Consider the following 13,483-nt stretch of genomic DNA (forward strand, 5'->3'; position numbering starts at 1 on the left):
TTTACGCTGGGAGAGAGTCCGAGCACCTCGGCATGATGAATTATGAATGGTATCAATGTCAGATTCATCCAAGAATCCCGGGATCATACAACGATTGCACTAGGTGAAAAAAAAAAGTATGCTGCAGAGATAAATTCAGTGACACGCAGTTCAAAAGTTTACAGGAGATATCTTCCAATAGCATATCATTTTATTTTGTTCAGCTATTTTTAATAAGATGATAGCAACAAACGTTAATCTGCACAATGCATTTATACAGATCTAGACCGATGTTCCTGATTTGTTCGCCTTTTGTCATGTTCTAGACGTCTACATTTAGCGCCATATAATTATAGTGGCCAAACATAGGAATTGCAATGAGCGATAATAAAATAGAGGTCCATTAGGGAAGGAATCATGCTGTCCCATGCTCACGATATAAACATTTTTAAATGAGGAGGACGAGCGCCGAGTGAGACGGTTGATGACCTGGTTGCCAGGTTTGCATTTTCTACATCTACTTGAACTAGATTAAAAGATCTGGTTTTCTAGGAAATAATCAAATTAAATAAAAGACAATGAATTAAATCAAAGGCCAAACGAAGGCAAAGTTTAAGCATGGAAAGTGCACTGTAGATTTTAAGGAAAACTGACACGTTATATTTTGTTATAATTTTGTTCAATACAATAAGCTTTGGGGGTTTTTCCCTTCAATAGAATAAAAAAAAGTAAATAGAGTTTCTACAAGTCAAATTCAATACAATTTAGCACTCTTTTAAAGCTAGGTTACGTCTACTGAATAATGATTATTAATACATTACTCCTTTACAATCATTTCATTTTTAAGATGTTCTAAAGAACCACATTTTCAAGGTGCATTTTATGATGATGATGATGATTATTATTATTATTATTTGAGATCGTGAATAAGAGGCTCATGATCTACAGTCCATTTTTCTATCTCAGCACCCCATTGTTATTCACTTCACTCCTTCTCGCTCATTCAGGTTTTCACTCGTTCTCCCGCCTCCTCTGTCTATCGCTTTCGCTAGTAGACAGATAAGATAAGACCCGTGACCCACACTTTATCAAGCCACCCATCTGCTCCACACGCACTGATATTACTCTTACAAGGATTGGTTCTATATAGTACCAAAAATGGTTCCATTACTTCACTCGCTTCATATACGCTTTTAAAAATAAAGGTTCTTAAACGGTTCCGTGTCAGGATGTACGGTTCAGAGAGGAAACGTTATCATCCGTGGAACATTTCTGTTGCAAAAAGGTTCTTTAGAGACTATAAAAATGTTCTTTATGGCACTAAGATAAAAAAATTCTTAGCATTTACTGTAAGGTTCTTTAGGGGAACCAAAACTTCAAAACCTAGGTTCTTCTAAGGCATCGCTGTGAGAATGTCTTTTTGGTTCTTCAGGAACTTTTATTTTTAAAAATATATGTAATTTCAAATGGTTCTTCATATAGAGTAAAATCATTTTGAGGGATTCATCAGAAGAAACCCAGTGAAGATCTTTGAATCCGAGTTCTTTTTAGAATCATTTTGGGCTTCATTATTATTATTATTATTATTATTATTATTATTATTATTATTATTATTATTACTATTATTATTTTTTTTTACAAAAACAACATAAAAAAACTGAAAATTTTCTGTAGTTTTGCTAACAGCCTCCTCTTACTGAAGAGTTACATCATTTCAGTTGGAATGATTTCACACATCAACTATTCAACTTTATCAACTATTTGTTGATTTGTATAATTCATAAACGCGTCGTCTCAAAACATCTCACAGAGTCGAGATAAAACTCCAAAAGTAATGCCACCCATTTCACCTAACTCGGTCTTTCAGTCCTAGAAGCTTTTTAATAGAAAAGCTTTATCACTCTCTGAGGGGGCGACAGAGAACCAGTATTTTTTCAGAAGAACCCCAGGGTTCTATATAAAAATATCTGGTGTTCATGGTACTCACCGATCTGGACTGGATTTCTTTGGCATACAGAGGCTGGAGGAACTCGGAGTCACCTTCTAGTTTCAGACCTCGCTCCGTGATTCTCAAGTGACCCATGCCATCCTAGAGAGAGAGAGAGAGAGAGAGAGAGAGAGAGAGAGAAGTAATGGTGGTTAGTGACGTATCGGTTCTTCATCCGATCACATGAAATAAATTAATATAAAGTGATAGTAATTCCACTGAACTACTGACTGACTTCGAGTGAATGAATGTCGCGCTTACTCATCATCGTCACAGTATAAAAAAAAAACAAAAACAACTTGTCAAGGGTTTTCATCATCCCAATGACAGCAGGTGGCGTAATTAAATTGCATTCATAAACACGAAGCTCGGCTATCCATCACTGCCTTACGCGCTCATGTGAAAAGGATCTGCTGTAATCTCTTCAGAAATCCTCCTTCATTACTCTTCGTTATTCATTAATAAGACGCGTTAACGTGCGGCACGGCCACGTTTAAGATCTTCTGATCCGGCGGATGAAACTGAACGAGTCTCTTTTATACTGTATGACGAGCAACATGAGCTGCTCTTTTATTTCGCTACGAGCGTTGATGGACACTTCAGGAACGACGTGCCTAATGGATATCAAGACCTTCGAGTCCCTCAGGACTCTAACTGATTAATCTGTCCGTGCCAATCTTGTACACAGCACTCCCACCTCACACACACACACAAAAAAAACACATTTCAGGAAAATGTCCTTCATCACCTGTCCAAAAAAAACTGCTTTTTAATAATAAATTAAATATTTATTCGCTATAAATTGCTTTTCAGTGCTTCTTTTGTTCATGTTTTGCTAATCTACCTTTGTGCTTTCGTACCGCTGTTGTGGGATTTCTAGCTATTTTTTTTTTCACTAGCATGTCTCCTTTACTTAGTCAGCTTTAGCACGCTTTTTCACTTTACCGATTAGTTTTGTCGCGTTGTCGAAGGTGAAAAGCTGCACACTGTACCCTGGCCATGCCTCTGTACTTAAGTGTACTGTAGTTAAGCCTGTGATCTTATGGGGCTCTACAGAACAGATTTCACTGTGTGGTGATGGTTTCTGTTTGCAGTCCGGACAATCGAAGCATGATGCTTCGATGCTTTGCAACATTAAAATCGTGTAAAAGTTGCACAGAACGAGTCATAAACTGTTGTGTTATGTTTTGGAGTGAAACGTCTTCTTAGCTGTAATATTCAGCTACAAAGATATGAAGGATGGACGAAAACAGGACAAATAACCAACATGAGCACTTTGTGATTAAAGCTTTGATGCATCTAATTCGCTTCTGCGGTTTAATTTCCGAATGGTCTTCAGCACTAAAAAATGCTCCATGACTCTTCAAGTCCAGAGATGGACGTATTGAACGTGGTATTTTAAGAGGTCTCAGAGATCTCTCTGTTTGTTTCCTTCGATGATGTGTCACGTGATACCTCAGGACAGTTTTTAACGTATCATGATGCTCCCACCACCATGCTTCACTCAGGCATGTGCATGGGAAATGGCTCTTCCTTAGCTGAGATATTTCTTTCAGAAACAGGAAGTCAGAGCGAGCGCTTGACACGACAGCGGACAACAGTGTTCGAGATATTACTGAGTCTTTCATTTAGAAAGGCTTGGAAATGTCTGGAAACAGGTGTAAGATGTCAAGCAGCTAGAAACCAAGATGGATCACGTTTACTGCTAATGAGCTGCTCCTGTAGAGCAAGACCCCCCATATACGCTCCCTATATAAGTTAAGAAGAATGATTAATTATTTTAAATGATTATATTACATTATATTTCATTCATAGTTATTGTATCATTTCAGGGTCCGTATCATCAAAGCCCAAAGACGAAAGACTCTGAAAGGCCGGTTTTCATTTCAGTGCCACTTTATTGTTATCCACACTTTTGATTCAGTTCCTGTGAAGCCAAAAGTCTCTGAAGCAGAGATAATCTTTTGCCACGGCGTGTTCCTACTTGTCAGTCTGCCCACCTTCATCATCAGATTCCACATCGCATTCAAATCCAAGTCCTCCGTTTCTCAGCGTGTTGTGATTGTGATGTGCTGCCCTGTGACCAGCCGAGCAGATTCTCTGACAGACGGCTCATAATTGGCACCAAGAATCACCCTGGCGCTGATCTACTCTCCGAAACTACTGCAGCACTGAAAACCAGGGGAGAAAAAAGGGCCTGAGCCTGCTTTTCCATGCTCTGGTATTTGGCATGGGAAACGTGATAGTTCAAGTGTGTGTGTGTGTGAGAGAGAGAGAGAGAGAGAGAGATACAGAGAGAGAGATGTGCATGTACTGCTTCACCACAAGCAGCTGACAAGAACTTAAGGGATTGGGTTTTTGGAAGCGAAACTGCAGCCACTCGAGTTTGTGTTTGTGCGTGTGTTTGTGTGTTTGTGCGTGTGTTTGTTTGTGTGTGTGTGTGTTTGTGATACAGAAAGAAACACAGACTCAGATGATGTGACAGTAATGCGAATCCTCTCCACTTCTTCCTCATACAGAACCAGAGAGAATGCAGAGGAGAGAAGTCGAGAAGAGTGATGAATTATTCACGATAGATACTCGCGGGTTGACGGAAAGGCCCGGAAATTCTCTAGTGGTGTGTGTTTGTGTGTGTGTGTGTGTGTGTGTGAGTGGGTGTGTGTTTGTACGTATGCGATGTTGCCATGGCAAGCTAAACTCCGTCAGGGATCGGACGCCACGTGACGGTTTACGCAGCATAAAAGACTAAATTGATTTCCACTCAGCATACCCCAGCACCTCTGTCACAACGCGGGGAGATTGATATTTATTGCATAGTGGAGTGAAGTGTATAGGTGAGTGTGTGTGTGTGTGTGGGTGGGTGTGTGTGTGTGTGTAATGTGAAGGTGAACGAGGAGAAGGCAGAGAGGGGAGGTCTAGCAAAGAGATGCTTTCTTTTTATTCACAGATGCAGCTTTGATGGTGGTGAACAGGGAAAAAGCTACAGAAAGAAGAGAGACACGTGTCTGACACAACCTGCGCCATTCCGAGTGCCACTTAGGAATAGCGGAATAGCGTTGCCGGAAAAAATGGGTACTTTTGTCCGTATGACCGTGTCAGTCGGAAGAACTACACACGCTTCGTTCACTTTGAGCCTCCATTCTCAAGTGTACAGAGACTGAAAGAATAAAGGACGTACAGTATGCGGGAAACCAGTCAGGCTGCTGGAGTGAATTATACCAGCAATATTTAATAAAATTCCAGTGCATACATGCTGTATATGTATATGTTTCACATGGACACACATGCTGTATCATAAACATAAACAAAGATATGAATTTATTAAGAAAAACAAACCCAATGACCCACATGAGCACACTGACGCGTTCGCTTTTATGGTTCAGTTCGATTCAAAATGATCGATAAATCTTGACTGGGCCTCAAGTCAGAAGATTAACAACACCATGGAGAAGTCTTTTCACGGCTCTGTCCATGTTTCCTTCGATAACCTGTCATGTGATGCCTCGGGATTGTTCCCAGAGAGCAGAAATGGATCGTGATGCTCCCACCACCGTGCTTCACTGGGATTATTAGTGTGTTCTTGGGATCAAATCTTGCAACTACTGACAAATCTGTTTTGTCTGAACATATTATATCATAGTATATTGAACCTCATGAGCATCGAAGAGTTCAGTATGATCCTCAAGAGCTCTGAGCAGTTCAGCGTGATCCTCAAGAGATCCTCAAGAGCTCTGAGGAGTTCCGCGTTCTGTAGGAACGGACACGATTGCGGCGCTGTAGCACGCCGCTTGCTGCAACTCTTTCCGTAAACTTTCCGTCTCTTTAATGTCTAGGCTAGCTTTTCCGTCATTTCAAGTGTTTAAGAAGCAGAAGAATCCTTTATTATCACCACACATACATTACAGCACAGCAGAATTCTTTTCTTCACAAATCCCAGCTAAGGTAGTTGGGGTCAGTGCACAGGGGCAGCTATGATACAGCAACCCTGGAGCAGAGAGGGTTAGTTGCTCAATTGACCAGTACTGGCAGCTTGACGGTGCAGGGGCTTCTGATCAACAACCCAGAGCCTTAACCACTTCAGCTATCACTGTATTATTACAATGTTATTACACCACCACTGTTTATTAATGTTGCTGCTGAGAAGAAAGCACCTCCACCTTGCTCAGATTTATACCTACAAGCAGATATATACATTAAAATGAAAAAAAAAAAAAAAAAATGAAATTTATGAATACCGAATAGTTTTTTCTTCTCACTTGTCATCAAGCTGTGAGCGCTCTGGAGAGAAACGTCCTCTGATTCACTGACAGGAAAAAGTCAGCGATACTGTACACATTTGCATCACATCACAGCGAGTCCTGTCATCGTGCTCATCGTGCTGTACAAATTCACACGGGGACACGAGGGAGACCCAGAATAGATCATCACTCAAACAGTTACTCAAAGTCAGCATGGCCTCTCTGAAGAACATCTCAACAATCCACTGCTCCCTCTCTCTCTCTCTGTCTCTCTCTCTCTCTCCCCACAGGGATTCATCATTTACCAAATTACCCTTATTCATACTTTTTTCCTGTTTTACAGAGTGCACGGCGTACTCGGCCTCACCTCGTGGGGATCTGAGATTGTATTTAATAGTGAATTATATTAGAAAATGGCGCAGAAAAGGACATGCTGCACTCAGGATACAATCCGTACTGAAGACAGAAGTTAACTTTAATCACATTCATAACTATCGTGAACAGGAACTCCGTGCTCAAAAACCCGAGTTTTCACAGGAAGTGGCATCATCAGATAGACAAGGTGTTAAATCATTTGATACAATATGCAGAATAAGGTGTTTGAAGATACTTCACAGGAAATGAACTCATGAGAAATCTGTTCAAGTCAAAGTTTTTTGTCTAAAGATGTTTTCCTTTGTGAATGAATAATCCTTCCGTAATCTTGTAATCAGCTGTCAGACAACATAAATCACATCTTAGCAAGCGGAAATCCCTAAAAAAAATTATATCTATAAGATTTCTTTAAAACATGTATTAGATTATTAACCTATTTCTTGTCATTTTTCATTTCAGGCTTTGTTGTTCTATCTTGTTCAGTCTTTTTGTTCATTTCCAGTAATTAGTTAAAAAGTCTCCAAATAGGTTTAATATTTGATGTAAAAGTGATAAATAAAAAGATCTTCATTGCTGAGAAAACACTGTTTTTGAGTTTATTTCTATATTAAAAGATTCTTTATCTCTGAACTATATTGATCGCTAAATGTTTTACATGCCTTAATGCTATATATATATATATATATATATATATATATATATATATATTTTTTTTTTTTTCAAATAGCACCAGATATTGTTAAAGAATGTGTTTAGGAAAATTTGAAAGTATGTAAAAGTAGAAAGGTTAAAGCTAAAACTGGAATATTTATCATTAGTTTAATGCACTGTAAAAATAAAAAAAAAGAAAGAAAGAAAGAAAGAAAGAAAGAAAGAAAGAAAGAAGAAGTTTAGCACTTTACTGCCTAATGTCCAATCTGATGTAATGAATATACTGTAAAATATCTTTAATATAGGGCAGCATGGTGGCTTACTGGTGTTGCCTCACAGCAAAAAGGTCCTGGGTTCGAATCCCGGGTTTGAACAGGCTGTGTGGAGTTTGGAGTTCTCCCCGGGTACTCTGGTTCCTCCCACAGTCCAAAAAAACACATGTTCATTAGTTTAATTGGTAATTCTAAACTGCCCGTGAGTGTGTGTGGTTGTCTGTCTATATATATATGTGTGTGTGGCCCTGTGATGGACAGGCGACCTGTCCAGGATGTTCCCCTGCCTTTCGCCCAATGCGTGCTGGGATAGGCTCCAGCAGATCCCCCTGACCGTAATGAGGAATAAAGTGGGTATAGAAAATGGCTGGATGGATTTAATATAGTGATTTATTTTAAATAAGATGACCTGACTAAATTTACTACTAAATAAAAATGAATTTTCCAAAATTTAAAAAAAGTAATTCTAGCTTGAAATAGCTTATTGTTTTTGAACATTTATTTTCTTAAAAATTCTAAAATCCTAATATAATAATAATAATAATAAAAATAATAATAATAATAATAATAGGACAAAAAAACCCCTAAAAAACAGAGCATATTTTTTGATTAATAATCTCATCAAGGAATAAAATGTAGACATGTAGAAATATTCCAAAACGCGGTAATAAAGTGATGAAGATGTTAATTGTTTGTACACCACTGCTTGATAAGCACAGGTCTCCAGGTGAGGCTCAGATCTTCCCCTCCGAGCAGCTGATGATGTTTCCAGCAGGATGGAAGTCGCTCTGGAAATCACGGCGTTCAAATTATAGGCAGGGATTACAAAATTAATTAGCAAAAATCCTTCTGCTTGTAATCTATCGTAAAGGAAGGTGGAGAACGATTATAAATATAAACATAAATATAAAATCACGGCTTAGCTTCTAACTCTGATCCTCAGAGAGGGTATAGAGAGTACGAGAGAAGAGGAATCAGTTATTATGTAATATAACATGCTACATAGGTTTCACATCCTCTACTCGTGTGATTAGCATCCAATTCCTCTGATTGTTTTGTTGAATATAAATGACGCAGCATCGCAGCAAAAAACTGAAAGCAGGAATTAGTAAGATTTCACAGCGTTTCATCTAACAATCTGGAGATAATTGCTTTAAAAACATAATCACAGAATCCGTGCACGCCACTTCCCAGTGTCCCGCTGTGAAGTAATAAGCTTTCTCGGCGGAGATGAGCGAAGTCTCGACCCCCTCAGACGGAAATAAACAAGACTGATAGAATACAGGACGCCGATTTCACCTGAGCCTGCTGCAGGTGATAGCCAGCATGCTAGCTGTGTTGACACACTCTGATAGCGATCAGTGGAATTGCCTTTTGTGCAGCTCGACACTTCATCTCCGGATCGCTACTCAAAGTCGCTGCAAGACGATCCGTCATACCGATCTCATGTCCGTACGTACAGAGAGAGGTGGAAGAGGAAACGAATCGGGTGTGTGAATAAAAACACTGAAGAATCTGAGATGTTTCAGCTAAGGAATGAATTACATTAGAGGATCTGTGCTAGTATTACATTTCCACTTTAGTCTGATTTCACAGATTCCATCCGAGACGTGTTGAATGACATCATCCTGACACATGCCCAGCCCGAATTTTGTTCAGGAACATGAGTACAGCTCTCATAAAAAGTCATTATGTAGGTGACTTAATTTCTGAGTTTAAAAGATGAATCCTGTGCTTGTGATTTGTAAAGTTTTCTGCGAATCAATTTCTAGAATAACAAAAAAAAAACAAACAAACAGAAATCAATCACAAATCAATTTCTAAAAAACAAAAACAAATAAAGAAATCAATCACAAATCAATTAAAAAACAAATAAAGAAATCAATCACAAATTGATTTCTAAAAAAAAAAAGCAAAAACAAAAAAAAACAGAAATCAATCAAAAATCAATTTCTAAAATAAAAAAATAAAGAAATCAATCACAAATCAATTTCTAAAAATAACAGAAATCAATCACATTTTCTTAAAAAAAGCAAAAAACAAACAATCAAACAAACAAAAATAAAAACAAATCAATTGCAAAACAATTTCTAAAAATAAAGAAATGATAGAAAAAGAAATTTCCAAAAATCAACCTTTTGGTCTCAACAATCAAAAACTCTGAAATCCAGGAGAAACTGGTGATAAAGTTCTTAGCATGACATGGTCATATAATGTGTATATTTTATTTGAATGGCAGGTAAAGTGATACAGCAGTGATGAGACAGAAGTATTTAAAGTCAGAAGTATTTGACACCTGACCATCAGACTCATCCTGCATGTTACTGCTGAACACCTCACTTCAGGTTTATTCCTCTCTCTTTCCTCTTTGTCTTCTGTGAAGGCTTATCACTAGATCCTAGAGCGTACAATATCTGTGGGGATGTGTGTTCATTCAGCTACAAGAGCATTAGTGAGATCAGACTCTGATGTTGGGATGTTGAGGAGACTCCAGAGAGTCAGGGCTCTGTGCAGGACACTCCAGTTCTTCCACTTTCTCCAACCTTCACCTCCACACCATGTCTTCTTGGAGCTGCTTCTTTGTGCACATGCTGGACATCATCTTTGGTCACCACACAGGGGCGAAAAAGACATGACCCATGTAGCTGTTTGTTTGTTTGCAGAGGGGCTTCTAGAGACTATAGAACAGTCAATTCCATGCTTTTCTAGATCAAGGAAAAATTAATGGCTTCAGCTCGGATCCCTGAGGAATTCTCAAAATAATTTAATTTCCATTCAATAAGAAACAATAAAATAAAACAAATGTGTTTTTCTATGGATTGAAATGGATTCAAATAGAAAACCACCCAAGAGATCGACCTAATTTCCAAGTCAGAATCAAACCAGCGTGATTGACACACTGCACTTCTGATATGAAATGAAAATAAACACATATTTGCATCGACTCTAAATCACTGGTCATTAAGCTGTGGAGTCTCTGACCTGAAAACAACAACAACAACAAAACACTTTAATGAGCCAAGAGCAAATTTTGTAGAATATATTTCTAAAGTTACACGCAACACCCGAGCGAATTCTCCGGAGCTGTTTGTATAATAGCGGGGATCCAAGCCAACAGTGTTTAGGAAATAAGCAGCAGGTTCATGACGAATATATTAGGATTATAAATTCCTTCTTCCTTATGCTCTGGTTAGATCAGATGTTTTGTTTACTCAGCTAGAGTTGGACTCGGTTGTCCGTCATCTCTGTGATAAAACTCTTGCATCTGGACAGCTAAGAAAAAACGAGGGCTATTTGAGTTTCCAGCTGCTTTCACCAGGTGTTTGCATCACAGGACGTGCATAACCATTTACAAACAGGCCCCAGAGGAAACACACACACACACACAGATCAAATCTGCTTTAACAACTTTGCCAACACTCATGTTTTTTATAACACTGTGCCAAACTCTGTAAATTTTGTATGTTCACATTTTCACAAACAAACAAACTAATAAATAAATAAATAAAATAAAGATTTGTCTTCTTACATATTTTAGATTTGAATGTTACAATTTTGGGATATTGAAAGGTGTATTTATTCCATCACTCCAGACATTTAAGCTATTTTTTCATGGAAGAGAAATAAAAATCGATTGAATATTTATTATTTAGACAGAATTATTATTATTATTATTATTATTATTATTATTATTATTATTATTATTATTATTATTATTATTATTATTATTATTATTATTATTTTCAGTGTATTTGTCTATTAAATAGAAAAGAATAAATAAAATAAAGTATTAACTGATAAAGTGCTTTTTAAATCAATTTTTAAATAATGTTTTCACTTTGTGTATGTTTTTGTATTGATTTATTTTTATTTTTTAAAATTTTCTATTATGGCTCAAACATTTTTTTCTTTGAAATCTTTTTGTATTGTTTTTAATTCCCTGTTTAAAAAAAAAAAACAATATTCAATATTAAAATAAAAAAGCCTTATCCTAAAGAAACAGTTCAGACAATTTTTATTTATTCTACCAAATATTTATTGAAATATTCTCCTTACTCAGACAAAACTAACATTAGTCTCTTTAAAAACTTAAAAGCTAATTTACTTCTTTATTTAATGGTTTGTTTTTTGTTTGTTTTTGTTTTTTTTTTAAGATTAGGAGGCAAAGGAAAAGAGTTAATTTTTTTATTGATGCTGGTGTGAATTTGATTTGTTGTCTTATATAAAAAAAATGAAAATAAAAAATAAAAATAAATAAAATTAAACCAGCGAGAACAACTGACTGGTGAAGGACCTGGGCTCGAATATTGTTGTTGTGCAAATTCATTTATTTACGAGTAAAATTATTACATAAAGTATAACCACACCAAAATTATTCAGTTTTGCAATTAAGTGCAATTTCTGTAGTATTTTCCGCACAGTATCTCTGGAGGAAATACTGAACAAATTGTGTTACACAATAACACAATTCTAAACATGTAAACAATGCCTATGCCTGCATTTCTGATCAGATAAACACATTTTCAGATGGTTTTATTCTGCAGTACCAAACCGTCTGGCTCTTGGGATAAAATCCTCATTTTCCCATCACTGAATCGTGTAATTATTGGTAGAAAAAGAAAATAATGCAAGCATGATATTGTTCAATATGTGATAGTAAAGTTGCTTTATTGGCTTTTATCTGTTAGTGAGCAAGTTTAATTTACACAACAGAGCAATGAAAACTGTTTACAAGCCTCCATCATTTCAGAATGGAATTTTTTAACCTCTTCTGTATTTGTACACAATGCCGATTTAATACGACAGGACAAAGCGGGCGGCCGTATCACGACTGTAAGACTGCGGAGTCTCGTCTGTCCTGAAAAAGGGCTGAAATGACCACAGAAATGGCTCCGAGCTGTTCATGTCCAGAATAGATGGATAGACTGAAAGACTGATGCTGCTGTTATGAATGGAAATAAACCGGGAGTATGACAAAAGCGATGGCGACTAAACTGCACTGAGTATTGCTGGACAAAGACGTTCAGCTTTGAGTTGATTGAGGAATAAAAACACGGCACGACGTGCTGTTAATATTTTGCAGTCAGAAGTGTGTTGTTTCTCCAAAAATTTGATTCTGAAATGATGGAGGCTTGTAAACAGTTTTCATTGCTCTGTAAATTAAACTTGCTCACTAACAGATAAAAGCCAATAAAGGAACTTTACTATCACATATTGAACAATATCATGCTTGCAATATTTTCTTTTTCTACCAATAATTACACGATTCAGTGACGGGAAAATGGACATTGTCCCGAGAGCCAGGCGGTTTGGTGTCCAGACAGATACTGCAGAATAAAACCATCTGAAATGTTGTTTATCTGATCAGAAATGCAGGAGTAGTCATTGTTTACATGTTCAGATTTGTGTTATTGTGTAAAATGGTTTGGCTCGTTCAGTATTCCCTCCAGAGATACTGTGCGGAAAATACTTGGGCTTAATTGCACTTAATTGCTGAACTGAATCATTTCGGTGTGTTTACACTTACATTACATAGCATGTTGAAGCACCACTGAGTGCAGCTTATACCACAGCTTTTATTGTTTCTTAACTGTTTATATTTTGCGATATGGCAGCTATAAACAGTCTCTCGGTTCTCCCTCACTCCCCTTTTTTCTTCTGTCATGTGACTGTCATTTAGCGACCTCTACCAAACTGTAGACTCCTTCCATAAACATCATGTAACAGCCATCTGGAACATCTGGTATGACTGGTGAGATGATGTTAAGGTGGAATCATCGGCTAATCGCTGTCGTGTACGCAGAACAACACACTCCAGACCCTGTTATAGAAAAATACATGGAAATTTCTTACGCTTACAGAATACATTCATAGAAGAGATTTATCAGGTTTCTTTCAAATACCATCTCAGGGAGTTTTTCCTCAGCTGTGTTGTGTTGTTCTTAAAATGTAAAATTAAAATTCAGTTTTTATTCTAAATT

General features: G+C 37.2%; 1 protein-coding gene across 4 annotated transcripts in view; it reads right to left on the reverse strand.

The window, feature by feature from the left end:
* Positions 1-13,483, reverse strand: part of sgcd (sarcoglycan, delta (dystrophin-associated glycoprotein)) — a 173,430-nt gene that overhangs the window by 47,653 nt on the left and 112,294 nt on the right. For all 4 annotated transcript variants that reach the window (XM_058415613.1, XM_058415614.1, XM_058415611.1 and 1 more), the window contains exon 3: positions 1,967-2,068. In XM_058415613.1, coding sequence (XP_058271596.1) covers positions 1,967-2,068 — 102 coding nt within the window. The remainder of the gene's footprint in view (positions 1-1,966; positions 2,069-13,483) is intronic.

The sequence above is a fragment of the Hemibagrus wyckioides genome, linkage group LG18 (assembly GCF_019097595.1).
Source record: "Hemibagrus wyckioides isolate EC202008001 linkage group LG18, SWU_Hwy_1.0, whole genome shotgun sequence".
In the NCBI taxonomy this organism is placed as follows: Eukaryota; Metazoa; Chordata; class Actinopteri; order Siluriformes; family Bagridae; genus Hemibagrus; species Hemibagrus wyckioides.